Raw genomic sequence first — 19,707 nt, 5'->3', positions numbered from 1 at the left:
GTGATATAGACCATATTTACAAAGCCTAACCCTTCAATGTAATAGTTGGAGCAGGATTCTGTGACATCAGGTTGCTTTGCACTACTGCTGTAAGAGTGCAGTTGAAGCCATCACTTCACCCAAATGCTTGCTTACTTTGTTTGAAAATCCTGGAATGTTTGCCTAGGAAGATCCTTGCTATATAGCCTTACCACAGCCCTCTCTGCTTGACATGATCTCATGACTTGCTTATTGAACTCAGCACGAAACTTTCTACTGATAAGTTGTGGCTTTAGGTAAGTAGCCAAAGTTTTAGAATTCCTTAGGAAAAAATCACCTCTGACTGGCAAGAACAGTCAAATCAGAAGAGGAAAACCAGGCCTGAGTGCCTTCAGGGCCTTTACTGCTGGGTAGGTGAACAAAATATTCTCCTGATATTTTCCAGCTTCTTTTAGAATATTATTATGAACGCGAATTCTTCACAATTACAAGCTGATCTAATCTTATTAAGTCTCCAGTGAAGAGCTTTGTTCTTTTCCACTCACCTCAGACTTCATCCTCTGCCCATAAAAGGCCAGTGAAAGAATGCAGGTTGGGGCAGAAAAGCTCCACCTTTATTGCAGCCTTTGTACAGAAAGGATGAATCAATGGTAGTAAACTATTGAGGAGTGGAGTGTTAATTATGGGAGGAAAAAGGAATTTGGAAAAGGTTACCAGTTATTATCTAGAGAAGCCATAAGTAAAGAAAGGTTGTTAAAAACACTGAACAGAGTGACTGAACAATAAATCCTCCCAGTATAAAAAAGCTTCTTACGGAAGTATTATTCATTTCCCCATTACTGACCGCCAGAGGGAACTCTTGCAGTAATATTCCCAACTGCTAGCAACTGAAAAAGAAACCTGATGAAACCCTCTAACTCCTGTAGTTCGATGGTTCAGCTGTAAACAAGGGAAGATGGGGTACAAAAGGAGGAATGGGGAAGAAGAAAAAGAACAACAACAACAAAAATCAGCCAGCAGAATCTCAGTCAAAAGACAGCTTTTCTTCTTTCTTTTTTAAACAGTGATCTGGCAGGAGCCTAAAAATGATTACTTTTACCGTTGCAAGAGAGTTCTGGCTTGTTTATTTGAAGTTTGTGAAACACTACATAGAATGGCCATATTTTCCTGCTGCTGGGATTTAATTCTCCTAGCAGCCTGGGCTTTCAACAACAATCTCCAGCTTTTCAAAACTATGAAAAACCTGGGCACAGAAGTGCGCTATTTCTGCAGCCAGCTTGCAAACTCCACGCGTCACCAGGGAAACTGGGACTCTAGGTTCCAAATAGATTATGACTGGCTCCTACCTACAGTCCATCTGGAGAGAGAACAGGATCAGCAAAGGAAGGATGCTCATTTGTTAAGCCCTCAGATAAGCAGAAGTCAAACACCTGGTGTTTTCTTACATATTTAGCAAACCGCAGCCTCCCACCTGTAAGATAGGATATTTTTTTTCATTGGGATACTGTGAAGGTTCATACAAAACTAGTTAATCGACACAATAGCAAAGCCCCATCCATGAGACAGTGACAAGGCTTTCAGAATGCCCTACAAGAAAGCAAAAATGCTGTGAGCCATCCAGGCAGGAACATGGCACTGGTACAGTTAAGGACAGCTGTGCTCTGTTTATGCAAGTGCTGCCACACGGAGGTCACACAGTTGTAAAAACACATTCCTATGGGGAAAAGAAGCTTACAGAACTGAGCAGAGCTGGAATGGAATTCTCTGAGCAGTTATCCAGACTCTGAAGACGTTATACTGGAACTTGAAGATCTCGGAGAACAATCTAAAATCTATTTTGTCATCCTTAGAGATGCCATTCTTAACTGCATGCACCCACACACGTGTTCCTCTGCAGCAGAAGTGGAAGTTAAGCAATTCTCTGCCTGCAGGCCCCCGAGGTCAGTGATCTCAGGCTCAGAACAAGCTTTTTCTTTCACAGGGCTATACTTAACACTGAACATCTCACTGGAAAGACACTTTTCAGTGAAAACAGCTGCACTGGCACAGCTGTGAGGTGGGAGCATACAGCTGGCAGAGGAGGTGAGGGCAGGAACTGCGGGTGCCAGCACATCTCTGAAGAAAAAAAGACAGCGAACTCAATCCTCAATGTGCCTGCCTGCGTGCAGACAAACCCAGCTTCACATGAGTGATCACAGCAAGCGTCAAGAACTGGGAAACCACGGGTAATTGTGGCACTCTGGGTTACGTTCGCCTCCTAACGAGATGCACCAGAAGCACAGACCGACTGATCCTGGCCGCGCTCACAGCACAGCACGCACACCGGACAAAGAACTCGGATATGAACAAAGCAGCCCTGGAAACGGGTAGCTGCCGCTCTCGGGTGCCCTGCAATCTCCTTAGAGCGCATGCGCAGCCTCCCCCCCCCCCGGGAGCCACCCGTCCCCACGGCCGCGCGGAAAGATGACGTCACGTATCCCCCGCGTCTCCCGCTTGCGGTCACTTCCGGTAGGTGAGGTCAGGGCAGGGGCCGCCATTTTGGTGTGGCAGGGCTGGGCGCGGAGCGGGGCACCGCGGGCGGCGGCGGCCCGCGGGGCGGGGGCAGCGAGTGCGGCCTGCGGGTGGGGCGGCCCCCATGGCCGGGCAGTTCGACTCCGAGGACCGGGGGAGCTGGTACTGGGGGCGGCTGAGCCGGGCCGAGGCGGTGTCGCTGCTGCAGGGGCAGCGCCACGGGACCTTCCTGGTGCGCGACTCGGGCACCATCCCCGGAGACTTCGTGCTCTCGGTGTCTGAGAGCTCCCGCGTCTCGCACTACATCGTCAACAGCCTGGGGCCGGCGGGAGGCCGGAGGGCCGGCGGCGAGGGCCCTGGGGCCCCGGGTGAGTGACCCCCAGGGCTGGCGGTGCCCCTCAGCCGCTGCGGGCCCCGCTGAGCGCCGCGTCCCGGGAGCTCCGCTCTCCTCACGGGCGGCGCTGCGAGTCGCGTTGCTCTTTGTAGAGGAGTTGAGGCTCGTCTTGCAGCCTGCACCTGCCTCGCTGCTAAACGTGCGTTGGGATAGAGCGCAGCCCGGAGCCGTCACGCGTTTACAGCTTTGTGCGTTCTTTTGTTTTCTTCATAAAGCTGTGAATGTGAATGGTAACGTGTGGATGCGGTGTATCAGCTGAGCCTGGAGATGGATCTGTGGAAGAGTCACTTAAAAGGGTGAATTCGGTTGGAGTAGTTTAGCCTTAAGAAGACAGGTTGTGAGGCTAAACTTAGTCGTGAATCAGAGAGCTGGGTGGATTAATAAGTAGTGGGAGCTCCTCAGGAGCATAAAGGCGTTTGTTCCTTTAGATATAGAATTCAGGCCCCCCCCTCCTACACACACCTTGTGTTCTAAGGGGAGATTTGATGTTATTCCTCATCAACCTCTAATACAAAAACAATGTACTTAAATTAACCCTTAGAGAGTTGCTTTAATATTGTGGAGGAGAAGACTGTATTGCAGAAAGCAATGATTCTGAATGAACAAGTGTAGCTAAGTGAACAGGAGCCCCCAGCATTGTGTGATCTGTAGATGAGTGGTGAGAAGGTTTAGTTAAACAGCAGCCCTGCTGGGGACGTTGCTGAAGTTGGTGGTGGAGCCACTCCTGTCTGGATATTAATGCTCACAGAACGATGTGGGTGTATTGCTGGCATCTCAGAGAGAAACCACTACAGAGTTTGAAAATCCGTGTAATGAAGCTGTGTAATAGGAGATCTAATGAACTTGACAAGGATTGAAGTTGCTACAGAGACAAATAATGGATTTTTTTCAAGCTGTACAGACTGTAGTTGGTGAAGAAGTAATCTGAAAAAAGAACAAATCTGTTGTTGGTGGGTTTGTACCATTTTACAATGATCTCTCCTGCTTGCTGTAACATTTAGAATTGGCACATTGGTGAAAGCCTCAAGTCATTGGGTTCGTCACAGGAATCTGCTGTAAGGTGCACGCCAGTCACAGAAAGCTCTGCAATGCAGGAGATAAAGGTGGCTGCATTGAAGTGGAAGCAAAGCAGGCAGTGAAGTGGTTTACTACAAGACGTGGTCGGTTCCTCAGCATTTCGTGTCTTATCAAAGCCAAGGTTTATTTTCATAGGTTTGTGGAGGCTTCATGTGTGAAATGTGTGACTGTTACACAAAGCAGAATAAGTTTCCAGGGTGATTTGTAGTGGAATCCATCCTGATAGGATTTAAAAGATGCTGGAGGTGAAAAACAATGAAGTCTGTGTGCCCGCCCTTTTTCTGGGCAGTTGTTTTCTGTAGAGTGGTTCATCTGTGGAAAACCAGTATTCTTTGTGTTGTTGAATGTATAATCCACGTTCCTGTCGGATCACCTCAGTGAATGTAGGTGATCTTAAAGGCTCCTTCCAACCAAAGCCACTCTATGACTGTGAGATGTGCTTGATGTAGTTATCTTCTGTTTTAAACATCTGCTTTAGAAGACCAGCTGCTGTCATCGCTGTGTAGCTGCTCTGGCAGTAGGTTTGATTGTGTTCAAAAGCTTAATTATTTTTTGGAAGTCCACTTTTTTGTCCCACCTCGATGTTATGAGAATAGGTACTGCTTCACTTTCGCTCCAAAGATATTTCTGTGCTGCAATTCTAGTGGGTTTAGATGAATGTCATGCTGATGCTGTGCTCTTCGCACTCAAACCCAAAGAAAGAAAGAGTGTATGTGTAGTAAATTGCACTTAACATCATTTCCATCAGAAAAAGTAGTAAGGAAAAAGGTTCTTTAAAGGAAGGGACGTGGTATTATTGGTAGAAGATTAAAGATGATTTCAGGTTTGGATGGGGAAGGTAGCACGGTGAAATGAGGTAAATGTTCACATAGAGCTGATTAGGAAAAATGACTTTATGATGTTATTTTTCTATATGGTATACTTATTTTTTTGCAATTCATTGTTTGGCAAATGCACACAACTCACTGAAAAGCCTAGATATGCCTGGTCAGGTTCCTGTGTTGATTTATTGGCTTCAGGCTGTTGAAGTGCACGTGTGATTCGTGACTGCTTGTACACTGCTGTGTGCAGGTGACAGTAGGAACCCAGCTTCAGTACAGAAGGAAATATTTGAACACGTCTTTGCAGTTTGGCATGCAAGCATAGGGTGAAAATGTCTGATGTGCACTGAAACAAAATGCCTAAAACATCTAAAGACATCTGAAGTGTTTTTTATTGAAAGGCCAGAAACCTCAAATCCATAACATTTTTCTTTGTGACATAGAAAAGTGTGGCAGAGTGGAAGGTGATGTCTTCAGTAAGTATGCATTTTACAAACGCGCTTACTGCACTCCGTTGTGATTTTTTGAAAGATTCAGTCTGTGCTTCCTGGGCTCATGAAACCAGTGAGCTGGGTTTCACTGTTTTTTTAGAGCATTTCTGGGTGCTTGTCTGTTTTGCTCAGTAGTGAGCAGAGAGGCACTGAAGAACAAGGAAAAGAAGGCATCTGAATGAAGGTGGGGGACACAGGCAGAACGTTTTGCCTCTGTAACAGTTGCTCTAGGAGGAAAACTGTCGTATGTCAGTGTGATCTCTTCAGAGAGCCTTGTCTCAGCACCCTGAGCACCAAGAGCAGCCTTTCTTTCCCCAAACATGCTTTTGAAGATGGGGGGTAGGGGCTTACGGAGTGTGTCTAGAGATGAGATTGAAAACCTATATTCCTGTTAAGTCTTCCATGCCCTAAAAAGGAAAGCTTACCAAAGCTTAGGGATAAAGAGAAAACTGCCTAGTGGCACTGACAGAATGGGAGTGCAGAGAGAAATGTGAAACCCTGGAGGGTCTGATGAAGCTTGAAGCTGCTCTGTGGTTACGCCACCTGCCCACGCTCTCAAGAAGAATATTAGATGTTTTATTTAACACCTCTGTGAATGATCTTTTCCACGCTGACACAAAGCCAACCCAGTGTAAAAGTCCTATGTCAGGAAGGCCCATGTGTCACAGAGATCAGTCAGGGTCCAGATTTTACGCTTACATTAACTATGGGCTACTTTGGATTTTAACCCCTTCATCACCCCTCTGGGGGCGGAGGTTTCGCTGTCTGTTTCCAAGTGGGTGGAATCACATTAAGTCCTAGCGCAGATGGAGCTGGGATGGAGTAAGTAGGAAGGGTGATCCTCAGCTCTTTCCCTTTCTGATTCTAAGGAGCAGTCTTACAGAGCTGCGCGGTCCTGCAGCTGGAGGTGCGAGCTGAGCTGCTGTCCTTCCTTTGGCTCTGCAGAGCTGGGGAGGAGGGAAGAGGATTTCTTCAGTTGTCCAACTTTAATAGGAAGTGACTAAAGTTCCTCTAGAAGTTAGGATTACCTTTGCACACATTCTGCTTTTCCTGAGAGCCCTCGGAAGATGCACACAATATGCTGCTAGCACTTGTGCCTTCAAGAAAGCTGTTCCAGGGTTGTGAAGCAAAACAGCTCTGCTTCTGCAGAGAAACCATAAAACCAGCTCTTTTGCTCTGACTTCCTCATGGTAGATCATGCTTTAGTTTTTCCACTGGCCTACAGGTATGAGAAGTGTTGCAATTCAAACAAGAAGCTGAAGAATTCTGAGCCTGAAATCTGTTAATCTTTGAGTTTCATTGTAGCAGGGAATGGCAGGACTTGGAAGCTCCTAATGCATGGAATTATTTCCCTGCTGTGTGACATCACTCAGCTCGTTAACTTTGTAGCTGAACAAGAGTATGCACCAAAGACTTAAACTGATGAAGAGATTACCGCCTGCTTGGTAAGGTGTGGTTGTGTTTCCAACCTATGTTTTCCTAATTGTGACTTTGAACTCTTCAGGCTTGTCGTGGTGTTTTTAGGAACCTTCTCATTAAAGTTTTCCGGGCAGTGACCAGGTTGCTGCCTTTATGTTCTTCAGCAATTTGAATTAAGCTCGTGTCTTTCTTGCTGCAAAGGTCTTGTTTTCCAGACCTCAAATTGCTGTAGCTGCCCTCTGCTTCTAAAACAAAAGAATCAGAATCAGCATGTGGCATTTGGGGCGTGTTCCCTTTGTGCAAATGGTGTGACTTGGTTTCGTCCCTTTGAGGAGCACGTTGAGCACTGTGATCTTAAAGTATTTGAAGGGGCTGCGTTCCCTCACTCTTCAATCACGCCAAATGTATTTTGGAAGGCTCATTAAAAGGCTGCAGAACCCTGATGTCAGTCGCTCCTTCCTCACGCACAGGACATCAGTGGACTTTCCTCTTAAGAGTGAATTTTATGTAGGTATGTTTGGCAGCTGTTTCAGGCTGTTAGGTGTTATTTCTAGAGTCTTACTCCTCTTTCTGAGCCAGGTTCACACATCACACTGATATTTACATTAGTTTTCTTATCTCTTGGTGAAGCCAGTGTGATTTTGGTTACTTTGGGTTTTTTTTTTGTAGTTATTTGAGACTGTTGCTTTTTTTGGCTCATTGCAGCGGGGCTGATTTCTTTTGAAAGCCCTTCAGCTTTTGATGCATCTCAACGTGCATTTTCCTATGGCTTAGTTCTGCTGCTTTGAATTTTTTGTAACCAACTTAACTGACATTTCTGTTCCTTCAGAACTCATTTATTGGCTGCTTGTGTTGATCTTACCAAATCTGTCCTTTCTCTGTTAGAGCCCCTTTTTGCTCTCTTGAAAGACCTTCTTGTAACGTTAGCTTGTCGTGCTGACGGTGCTACTTTGAAGGGAGTTTTGGATCAGCAACAGCCTGAAAAATTCTGCTAGCTTTGTACTCGAGAGCTCATTCTCAGAACTGTTAGATATTCCCTGCAGAGAAGCAGACTTGCAAAGTAAGCATCTCTTTCTTGCTAAGAGTTACTCATTAAAGCATAAATCTTTTCCTCTCCACTGCCCTCCCCCAGCCTTCCACAATTCTTCCCATAACTGATTACACAGTGTATGGTGCATGGTGGAAATGGAACATCATACATGTGTTTTCCCCCAGCTGAGCCTGAGCATGAAAATGAAAAGAAAAAAAGAAGTGCAGCTCTCAGATTGAAAACTGAAATGGATTATCTGCAATTTGATACTCCTGATGTCTTGAATATGAACATCATCTGCATTTTAATGTATCTGAGATCCGCATTTGCAGCTTAGATTCCATCTGACAAATATGGCACAGAAAATATAAGAATGGAGATTAAAAGAATGAATTATAAGCCTTATGAGAACGTATTGTTGCTTTGCTGTGCTGTTTTTCTGTGGAGTCTGAGCTGTTAGAAATTATACCAGGACTTTGTTTGCTGTCCAGATTTAGACTTTCAGTGGTGGGAAAGAAATGAATTCTCTGTTCAGTGAAAATTGTGTAGGCTTCTGAGAAGTGCAGATGAACTGAAGGTCCGTAAAACATTGCAGGATTCTAGATACTTCTGTCATAATTCAGGAAGTTTGGCAGTGTCAAACAATTTGTTGCATACTTTGGTATCACGAGCACCATCTTTAAACCTCTATCCTCATTAACAATATAATGCTCCCTTAAATTGAAAATACCAAGAAGAGCTGAATATGATAAGTGTTGATCTAAGGATGACCAAAGTCAGTATCAGGTTACTTGTCTGTAGAGGTGTCGGTCTTCTCAGATGTTTGATTTGCAGTTGTAACTGTTGTTCACTCTCTTTGTTGACGTTTTGCTTTCTCTTTTCAGGGTTGAACCCCACCAGATTTCGAATAGGTGACCAGGAGTTTGATTCTTTGCCATCTTTACTGGAATTCTACAAAATACACTATTTGGACACTACAACCTTGATAGAGCCAGTTTCCCGATCCAGGCAGAATAGCGGCGTCATCCTCAGACAGGAGGAAGTTGAATATGTGCGAGCTCTCTTTGACTTTAATGGAAACGATGACGAAGATCTTCCGTTTAAGAAAGGAGACATACTGAAAATCCGGGATAAACCTGAAGAGCAATGGTGGAATGCAGAAGACAGCGAAGGAAAGAGGGGAATGATACCTGTTCCTTACGTCGAGAAGTGTAGACCTTCCTCTGCTTCAGTATCTACTCTGACTGGAGGTAACCAGGATAGTTCCCACCCACAACCACTGGGTGGGCCGGAGCCAGGGCCCTATGCCCAGCCCAGCATCAACACTCCGCTCCCTAACCTTCAGAATGGCCCTATTTATGCCCGGGTTATCCAGAAGCGAGTCCCTAATGCCTACGACAAGACAGCCTTGGCTTTGGAGGTACATAATGGGCAAAACTCAGAAAGAAGAGATCTGTTCAAGGGATTTCCCTTTCCATCACATTATAATTCTGTAGGAATAAGGAAGGGAAAAAAGCACTGTAACGCTGGTTTTGCATCATGATTGATAAGTTATTGATATAGCTTTAATTTTTTTTAAATAAGTGACTGAAGTCACTTATGGAGTAGCTTGATTATAAGCATGCTTAGCTTACTGATCCAGTGTTGTCTCTTGTCACACATCACTAACATAAGTGTTTCCCCATCCACATTTCACTTCTGAAGTCATTATTTTCGGGGGAGGGATTGGGTGCGGCTCATAATGTTGTGTGTCAGAACCTGTGTTCAGTGCTGCGTGCCTCCACCCCAGCCTTTAAAGGTGTGCTGAGTCGTTCTGTCATCCTGTCTGCCTTTTAAAAGCAACCAGTGGAAGCACTCATAGTCGCTTTGAAATTATTCACACTGAGGCAGTAATGATCCTGCGTAGGGGTTTATTTTAATGCCTTGACCTCAAACAGATTGCTTCATTTTGTAGACTGTGAATCATGAACATATATTATAAGTCATTAGGGAGGAAAAGTAGTGACTGATGGAGTATTATTTGTAATAAAGCAGTGAGTTTCCCTAAGGTTGATTCACTTCTTGATATGATCAAACATTGATCCGTGCTCTTTTTGATATTTTTTTTTTCCCCTCTTAAAAAGGAGAATAGTGCTCAATCTCTACACACCAAATAGTTATCCTCCAAGTTACATTTGAGGAAATTCAGGCCAAGGTATTCTAAGTGGCAGACCTTTGCCTTAGGATGATATGTAAATGATATCCTTTAATCTAGGCTTTCTTTGAGTTAAACGCTCTGGAATTTCCTGATACCTAATTGACTTCCTGTTTATGTGACAATTTAAGTACTTGGGGGAAAAAACAGTTTCTGTGCTGAGTCAGAACATCTCTGCACTCTTAATAATTTGTTTAATTTTGTGTGGCATTGAAATGCACTGGAATATTTCAGCAATGTGGCGAGCACATGTGCGTGTCTTTAGAACACAATTGGCAAATGCAGCACATTCTACAGATCTGGTGTATAACCTGGGAGAGCTGACATTTTTTTCCCCACTGTACATAAAAATTTGCCTAGGGAAGCAGTGGAAATATATTCTCAGTTATTGTAAGCTTTGTTGCACTTCTGGATTGAAAGCCAGGATACAGAATGGAGATTTTGGGGTTGAAAAGCATCTGTGTGGAAGTTCATGCCAACTCAACAAATTCTGGGGAAATAAGCAAAGATTTTAACCTTCCAATTTCTGTAATACCTGAAATGCTGTTTCCTTTCCTCTCTTTCTCACCATCTCACCTAGGCACCTCCTGGAGCTTCAGAATATTTCTGAGCATCACGGAGTGTTCCAATCAGATTTCCTTAGAGGCATTCTAGTTTGCTGCATATTGTATCAAAATCTTTTGGTTTTCTTTCTGGATTTTGTTTTTAAGCTTTAGCTAACCCCAATGTGCTGCCAGTGTTCCTTTAAGCTTAAACTTGTGTCATTTCCTTTAAAGCAGAGCCCCACCGTGCCACTCAAATTCTAGTTTGGTAGCATAGAGCAAAATGGTGAGGATGAGGAAAGTGCTGATAATCTGGGCTGCTGTGAGCAAATCCGAGTGAAAGCAGAATTCCTTACCCACTGGCTAACAGCTTGCGAGTGCTGTGGTGGTTTTCTTATCCTCTTCAATGACCTTCTGTCAAGTGTGTTGTGCTTTTGGAAGGTGTTGTTTCATGGAGGGCATCTCATTGTTCTGAACCACCTCCCTCTGCTGTGGTTTTCTCGTGCTACTATGCTGCATAGCAGAAGTGTGCAGGGGCTGGAATGAAGAAGTGCACAGGTTCTGCCTGTTGTGAGGACAGAAATCAGACTCATAGCACCTCTGCCTGTCTGTTAGGGCAGGGATCTTCATGGACCATGTCATCTTACTGGAACGCTTGCTGGTTGGCAGGTTGGGCCTCTCAGAGAGGATGATGTGCACTCATCCTGCTGTATGCTGTTAGCAGCAGTAGTTCTTTATTCTGTACTTAATATTGGGAAAACTTACTTGTAAGACTTGAAGCATGTATCCCTGCTTCTAATTGTGCTTCCTTTGTGTTACTCTTCATCAAATCAAATCACAGTGTTATTGAACTGCTTTCCATGTCCATACAGGAAAAAGCAGCGGTGTGCTCTTTACCCTTCCCAGTTTTTCTTCATCCTGTCTCTCCAAGTACTGTTTCTCGTTGTCTTTTTTTCTGTTTTTAACATTCCCTTTCACTTCATGGTGTTTCTTCTTCATTTATTCAGAGATCTCTTTCTTCAATGGCTTACCAGAAAGCATTATGTAAATCTTTTCAGTCCATTTTTGCCCAAACCTCTTAACTATAAATCTAAATTTGTTTCCTCCAAATGAAAACTCTGTCTTAAATGGGGTGATATTTGTAGGTGGGGTTTGATCCCAGTGTTTATCCTAAGCAAATAAAATTGTTAACATCAAACAGTTTTGTGGCCCAAACTGCAAACAGAACTATCTGTGCTGTTAGGTTCAAACTAACATGGGTTTGAAGAGCTTAGAGGAGGATCAAAGCAAATTATGTTCTGACAAAGGCTGTGCTGTGCTGTGGAGGAAGGTTTTAACCCAAGACCACACTTAATTTGCTTGTAAGTGGACCTCTCCAAGAAGTCGTTGGGTATCGTTAAGGGAAGGGAACATCGATTTAGTTAACGACTCTGAGGTCGTTCCACCTTAGTTTGTTTCTCCTCCCCTCAGTAGCAGTACAGGACTCTACCATCTTCACATTTCAAGAGAAGCACTTGGAATAAAAAAGTCTTTACATGAAGCTTCGTATTTTACTTTGAAGCAGCAATTGAAAATTCGTAAGAGAACTGCTCCAAGTCTGGCTTGATAGCAGAGTGCAGTGCTTTCCTTGGGTTCTGGGCTTGGTGGGATGATGTGCAGCAGACTGGTAATAGCATTAATCAAAGTGAGCAGAATTCAGAGGGAATGTCCTCTTCTGGTGTAAAAATGTGGAAGTTCCAGCAATTGTAATAATGGGTAGCTTTGCTAGAAGTTTCTCTGTGTTGTCTTCATTTTGTAACTTAGTGGAGGCAGAATTGCCCATGCCACACCGCTGGAAGTTTTCATGCAGTTCTGCTAAGCACAGTGGGCACATTGCATCACTGTTAGTACGTTACCATAGGTAAGTAGTGTGGATAGAATGAGACTTGGTCTGTGGTCCACAGAACATAGGAGAACGGCTCCCACAATAAACATAGAAGTGTTTCCAACTTCAGTAAGGATGGAAAAGGGAAAATTACAGGTAGGAAGGAAGTCTGAGAGAGCAGATGAGAGCAGTGCATGCACATTTAGCTATTTAAATATTACTTTGTTGTAAATAAAAACAACTGAAGTGAGATTATCCTGGATCTATTAAGGATACAATTCTAGCTTGAAAAAATACAATAGAGAAGCACAGATGACTACAAGTGTCTTTAATTGCAGATTCCATCAGGATAAGTCGGGCTGTTCAGTTAGACAGGAGGACGTGCTTTTCTCATTCATACTGGTTTGGAGGCCATATGCTTTGCTGTTGAAGCACTGTGTCCAGATCTGAAGTAATTTAGTGTGTGTAGGATAGTGTTCTTGTAATGGTTATTGTTAGGAAAGAAAATTTTTTTGCTTCTACTATAGTCAGATTTAATTTTTTCCCTATTAAATTATAGCTTTCTATTGTTTTGGTCAACGGAGTATTTTTTTATTGCTACAGCCCCCCAGTGATTATTAGCAGTAGCAAAATGATACACACTGCGTGATTAAATTCCTAAAGAGCTGAAGCTAGCATAGAGAAGTCATGGAAAGCTTCCTTTTTGCCTCTAGCAAATACATAAGAGGATTTTCTTCAGAATACGGCTCATGAAAATGTCTGTGCTAATTACTACAAAGGGAAAGAAAACAAAGCTGCAGCAAGAGTCCCCTGTGTGCCTCTCATTACCAGATAAGTAATCATCAGAGTTATGGGAAGCTTAATTAAATGTCCATGCAGTGTTTTAAATGTACGCACTGTTAAAAGCTGCTTTGGCAAGAGATTGCAAGGGATTAGAACTTGTACAGTTAACAGAGACTACTAGCATCTGAAATTGCTTTCCTTATTCTTCGTTCACTGCCTGGGAAGTGAGAATAATGAGCTTCTGCTTTGGATGAATTGGGCACAGTGCTGAGCACGTACATAACTGTATACTCAGTGACTTTCTGGGTTAAATGCAGTAAGACACTGCAGCTGTGCCTTGAGAGCTTATTTACAGCATTAGTGAAAGAAAATAGAGTATATCTGTCCCCAAAGTATTTTCTGTCTGTGACACAGAAAAATTCTGAAGATTGCTGTGTTCCTCATAAGTAAGATTACTGATAAAACTGTACATAGAGGGGTAGAAGTGGGCAGGCAGCTTTTCGATGTCACACACCTTTCACTGAGTTTGTAAATCATTGTACAAGTTCTAGTTCATGTATCCTTTAAGATGCAGAGCAGTTGGGCACTGAGCAGGCCTAGAGTTGTGGCCCTGCTTGGAACTGCATAGCTATGGAACGACACACAAAGTCAGCCTTGGGAAAATATCTGCTGTGCAGTTTTTTTGACCTTGTCAAAGGAAGGCAATTCTTCTAGATTTAATTGGTTATGAATTATGCTGGAGATTAGAAGATGAGATGCATTACTGTGCTTTTAGTCAGTGCAGTACGTAGAACTGGATGCTTTTAAACACAGCACGTTGTTTTGTTGGGCCACAATAACCATTATTTTTCTAGTCGAACATTTTGGGTATAACAGGAAGAGGGCATCAGTTGTCTTCACTGCACCCATGGAGTTTATTTGAGGAATCTGTGGACAAAAGACTGAAAGATCATCTGGCCTTGCCTGTGGTAATGGCTTGATGTGAATGCACAGAGAGTAAGAGCAGTGCAGTGTTAAGGCAGCACTTCTCCAAACATTCTCCTACTGCTTTATAATCTGTGACTCTGCAAACGCAGCCCCCAGTTATCCCAAACTCCTTCAGTGCTACGTGGAGAGCACTTGGAGGAATTTCAGCATTAAGGAGCCATTTAGTTTGTAGATGTTTCCTTCATCCACCTGCATTCCCTCACTCCCTTCCCTTGCAGGGCCGTTGATGCAGTACAGCAGAGCACAAACCTCGGTCAGTTCAGCCACATCCAGTTACTGTGATAGCAGCTAACGTCAGGGCCCAGATGTGCTCTGAACGTTTGGTCTTGATTGCAGACTAAGGGGTAGTTCTCACCTAGCCTAGCTAGTTTCTTTCTATATGGTTCTTCGTGAGTGAGAAACATGAGGTGGTAGGCTGGTGCATCAAAAATGGTTAAGACTGAAACTGCTTTGATAGAATTATCTGTGGTACACTTGATGCAACACCGAGGGGGAGGAGCAGCAGCTCATCCTGTGCGTGCGTGTGAATTGTAACTTTCCTTATTCCTTCCCCTGCAGGTCGGTGAGCTGGTAAAGGTCACAAAGATTAACATGAGTGGTCAGTGGGAAGGAGAATGTAATGGCAAACGTGGTCACTTTCCATTCACACATGTCCGCCTGCTGGATCAACAGAATCCTGATGAGGACTTCAGCTGAGTGTGGCTCAACAGTTGCGCTTGCAGATGGGAACAATCTCAACTTGTTTTTATTGCAGATGCCATCCAGACTGTGTTCTGACAGAGGCTGAAAGCGGTATTGCTTGTATAAGCATTCTGATAACCTGCAAACCCCTGGGACTGAGCACCACCATTCCTTAATCAAGGGTCACGTAATTCAGGGTACGACAGTAGATAAGTTGTGTGTCAAGTGGCAGAACTAGTACATGATTATAGGTTGTAATGCCTGCTTATGTCCATGTGCACAGCAGACTGGACCTTGCCAGGAGCATCAGCTGGAGAGAGCAGTAACAGAGACGTTAGGACAGCATTTACAGCTCTCTCCAGTCCTTTTCTTTATGTTGCTTCTTCCTCAGGCAATGAACATCAACCTTAGACAATTCAATGTATAGATAGTTTGTTTGGGTTGGTTTTTTATTCCCCACAAATTTATCCTGGAGCTTTCTCCATTTTATTTTTTCCATCCTGAATTCTCTGTCCTAGAAATGCTGTGTAGTACTTTGCATGGTGAGTTAACTATGCACAGTACAGATATTTTAGAGCACACTGGGGACAGCCTTATGATTTACAAATACATACCATTTTAATGGTAAATGACAGAACAAATCAACCTCAGAATTCTGGACGCTGGTGGACACTAGATTGATTTATTCAGTACTGTTGATGCTTCAGACATAGCAGCTAATTTTAATTTAAATTTTCTATTAACACGCCAGTAACTCTTTATCCACAAATAGAAGGCTTATTGAAGTGTAAACGTCCATACCAGTGCTGAAAAATAAATGTGTAAAAGCACTTTAAGGCATAGCTTTAAAGCAGTGTTTGATTCACTAAATGTACTAAAACGTTTACACTGCTTTGAGGAAAAGATAAATTCCATAGGGCCAGTCTAACTAGTGTAGAACTGTTCAATACCCGTATGCATTACAGTACAAATCATTGTCAAAAGTGGTGAACTGACAAAGCAAATACTACTTCTATTTTGAAATCACTCTGGGGACTCTTCTGGCTTAATTCTCATCTGTAAAATATTTGATAGTGAATTCATGAGGATTTTATTTTTAATAAACTAATGGAAAATACTTGTGTGCTTCTGGATTGATTTTCAAAAGGAGTAATAGAGTCACTCTGGCTTCATAGCTCACAATGCAAATCAGTGCGTTGGATAGTTGGTAATATGCACTGCTTGTTGGTTTTGTTTGTTGTTTTCTAAGCCTGTTCTTCTAATTATCTGGTTTTCTCTAACATAAATCAGAATGGATTCAGTAAGTTTTGTAAACTGAAATTAAACACTGAAGTAATGAACCCTTGTCTGTACCCTGGATTGCTTTCCAAATACAGCACTCAAGTGACCAAGCAAACAAATTCTCTAACTTTGACTAGGTTATAACCACACAGAACAGCTGTTTCTAAATAGTATCAAACTGAAGATGTTGATGTGGTTGATACAAACTGTGCCAGGCTAGAATGTCTCACTGGCTGTAGATGCTGTGAGGGCCAGTTTTCCCACTGCAAATGCCATTGCTGCAAGGCACCGACCCAGCAGACAGAATACTGGTAACACTTTACCTCAGAACTGTGTAACATGCTGGAAACGTTAATATTTGTTATATTTAAGTACTAGTTGCTTCAGAACTAATTCATTAGCAGGTCTAATTTTCAGGTAACGGGCACCCGATAATTCTGTAAATGAATGCCAATGTACATTAATTGTACTTTTCTATCACCAATCCCTTAAGCAGTACTAAAGATTATTAGCAAACTGATAGTTGTTATAACAGCAACCCAAGAATAACAGTAAGGAAGGAATTGCAGAGCTGTTCCAGCTTGGATGGTTCTTCTGGGCAGGGTGATCTGCTGCTCTGATTGAGAGATCACTTCTAGCTCTGTACTCAGTCTCCACTGGGGAAACAAATTCAGAACCTAACTCAAGGGCCAGGAACAAATTGATGTATTTAAGGCTAAGCTGTATTTTTCCTCTGGTCTTACTGCTTGTTGCCACTGATTTTTCACTAGCTGCATTCTAATGCAGGCGTAACACTGAGTGTATCACTTGCCCATATATGCTAATACTTCAGGTTTTACAGAAGCAGCACAACAAACTGTTCTTAGAGTGACGCAGTTTGTTCTGAAGCATTTTTTTTCCAGTTGCAGTTAATTGAAGTCCATACGTTTATACCTTTCCAGTCAGCAGTTATTTTAAGAGAGCAAAATAACTTTTTTTTTTTTCCTGAAAGGAATTTTATTATGCAAACCTTGCCTTTTTAATACGAAAGACATAAATGGAGTTGTTGACTAGCAAATACCCTGCAAAGTTTGTAGATGTGTTTTTGTGAAGACTGTATAAATTGCAAATATTTGTACACTTTGAGAGAGCAAAAAAGAAAGTAGAGGAGTCTTAATAGCTGCTGTTGCACTAGAATCTTAAGTTCTTGTCAAGCAGTTTTTCTTAATCAACCAATACATCCATGCAGCTGTTTTCCACTGTTCAGTTCTAAGCTGAAATGTGAGTTTTTTTCATAGGTGATAGAAATTAATGTTTGCGTTTGTGCGAAATAGACATTTCAACTTACCGAGCTCTTTTAAAGGAAAATAGCTAGACCATGATCATGTAGATTAAATCCTCTGTGGCCTTTGTTTATCCTCTTCTGTTTGTTCTCTCCCTCTTCCCAGTGCGTGCAAAGAATCATTGCGAAGACATTGGTCACAATCTTTTGTCTCTGTCTGGCTGTGGTTTTGCTCTGTTGTGCATAGGCAGGTGTTAGAACTAGAATAATAACTTCTAGAATACACCGTGAAAGCAGAATGCTCAATTACACTGTGTTCTTCTGGTGCATTTACACATTCTATCACACTAAAAGTACAACTGGCTGCTATGTTTTTTTAATATAGATTTCATTTTGGTAAACCCCAGCCTTTTTACTAATATTTGACCTGGTTAAATCTTGTTAATCTGTTTGAATTGTATTTGTTAATAATGCAAATATTTCTAATCATCTTAGGAATAAAACACTTTGTTTTTGTTAATGGTTTTGGGGAAGGATTCTAACCAAACCAGTTTGAAGAGAAATATGAACATGTGCCATTGTATTATAACACTATCCACTTTCTTGACAGTTAAAAGTCTTTTTTTTAATTATTTTTTGTAGCATGTAATGTATATGTTCATAGTATGTGAAGTAAATAAAAGTATAGCCAGAACTTTGGCTTGGTGTCATTCTCAATCAGCTGTCATTGTAATACCTGTGTTGAAGAGTATAGAAACAGAAGTGCTGTTAAGTCTGCTTTTAATTAACCATGCTTATATTAAAACAATTAAACCTAACACCTGCAGAAGAAAGACAAGATGACTAAAATAAGTTATCAACCAGAAAATGTCACAGCCTTTTTCAAGCAAGGTGAATGTCTGTGACTATCTGAGTTCCTTAAGTCCGGGGGGAGGGCGAAAAGTATTCTCACTGCAGAAGGACTCATGAAGAAAGTAAAAATGAGATTTGTCAGTTATTAGTCTCACTTCTGACTAGAGGGATGCATTGGAAAATAGTTTGGGGATTCTTTAGATGACTTAAATCAAAATTCCCCCAAACATTTGGCCTTCTGGAGGTGCTCTTTAACTCACAAGGCCCTTGCTGCATAGAATAGGCCATATTTTATACACCCAATTAAAACACTGTTTACTATACTGTGTGTTGGTTCTGGGAATATGCAGGGAGGAGTCTTGATAGTCAGTAATCCTCTTTCTTGCTGGTAAGTTCAACAATGGCATTTGTTTTCTTTCACTACATCACAAAGCACTCCGCATTTTAGTTGACTGGTATTCAGTTGGCAAGTTACTACACATAACTTTCTTCATCAGCACTTTGGTGGAGTCCCCACGTGGGACTTTGCATTTAACTGTACCGAGATGCCAGTTTTCCTGTCGTGCCTCCGCACAACAACCCCATGAGCCTCATGTAATAAATTTCCACAGGCAGAAGCACTGCCCTCAGCTTTACTCCTTGCTCACCTACCTCAGTGTTGGTATTTGCAAATCTCTGTGGATTTGTCGTGCAGGATTTATGCAGAGAACTGTTGCTGCTCCTTGCAGTGGTGATTTTCTGTCGCAGTCCAATCGATTGGTGTAAGCGTGGTGGGTGCAAAGGACGAGGTGAGGATTGCATCAGGAAATCAAGGATCACGTAAAGTCCCGACGTTGAGGCAAATCTAATTTATTGTGCGCAGTCCCACACAGAACTGAGCCTTAGCTGCTGAGAAAATAGGCTTTTTAGGTTAAGATGTATGAAGTGCAGAGGTGATTTGAAGTTGTACAACGTTACACAAATGCACGGTGTCTGAATACTGCTGGGATTTTTCGGATGCCTACCAGAATCCTTGGTAACTGCTGTGTCCTTATGGACAATTAAGAGGTAAAGCTCTATCATGATTCCCAGTTTCAACAAAATCTGCATTTTCTGGTCATATTTCCTACAGATTGGAAATAGTTTTTGTGTTCTTTTTTTTTTTTTTTGTCTTCCTGGACTTGATGCCTAATTTTCACCTCAGTCCAGAGACGTTAATATCTTTGTGCTTTCCTGTATGGAATTCTGATCAAATAATTCCTAGAACTGAACAATAGTTGGGCTCCAAAAGGTGGGAACAGACCGTTTCTGGGCATTCTTATACCCAGAACACATCAACACACACACACACACACACCCGGCCGTTGCTCCCCGCTCTCCCTCACGCGAGCAGGGCTCCCTGCCAGCCCCTCAGCCCCAGCTGCTCCGCACCTCTCGGCTGCCGTCCCACGGCCGCCGCTCAGGAGCAAATGGCCGCGCTCCCAACCCCGGCCCCGCCGCCTCCCGCCCGTTGCTAAGGAGCCGCCGTTGCCATGGGAAGCCGGAGGGCGCATGCGCGCGG

General features: G+C 42.8%; 1 protein-coding gene across 3 annotated transcripts; it reads left to right on the top strand.

Moving 5' to 3' along the window:
• The first annotated feature begins 2,372 nt into the window (after window positions 1-2,372).
• CRK (CRK proto-oncogene, adaptor protein) lies at window positions 2,373-18,009 on the top strand. Of its 3 annotated transcripts, none has more exons than XM_052689167.1 (3): window positions 2,373-2,487; window positions 8,607-9,142; window positions 14,651-18,009. In XM_052689167.1, the coding sequence occupies exons 1-3, from the start codon at window positions 2,388-2,390 to the stop codon at window positions 14,786-14,788; spliced, it is 774 nt and encodes a 257-aa protein (XP_052545127.1). In that variant the 5' UTR covers window positions 2,373-2,387; the 3' UTR covers window positions 14,789-18,009. The 3 variants fall into 3 exon arrangements, with proteins under 3 accessions (XP_052545127.1, XP_052545128.1, XP_052545126.1); XM_052689168.1 differs by lacking the exon at window positions 2,373-2,487 and adding an exon at window positions 2,554-2,858 and having other exon boundaries at window positions 8,607-8,972; window positions 14,651-14,768; XM_052689166.1 differs by lacking the exon at window positions 2,373-2,487 and adding an exon at window positions 2,567-2,858.
• Window positions 18,010-19,707: the final 1,698 nt, after the last annotated feature.

Source organism: Tympanuchus pallidicinctus, unplaced genomic scaffold (assembly GCF_026119805.1).
Source record: "Tympanuchus pallidicinctus isolate F22 unplaced genomic scaffold, pur_lepc_1.0 scaffold24, whole genome shotgun sequence".
In the NCBI taxonomy this organism is placed as follows: Eukaryota; Metazoa; Chordata; class Aves; order Galliformes; family Phasianidae; genus Tympanuchus; species Tympanuchus pallidicinctus.
This window is presented reverse-complemented; position numbering and strand designations above follow the sequence as displayed.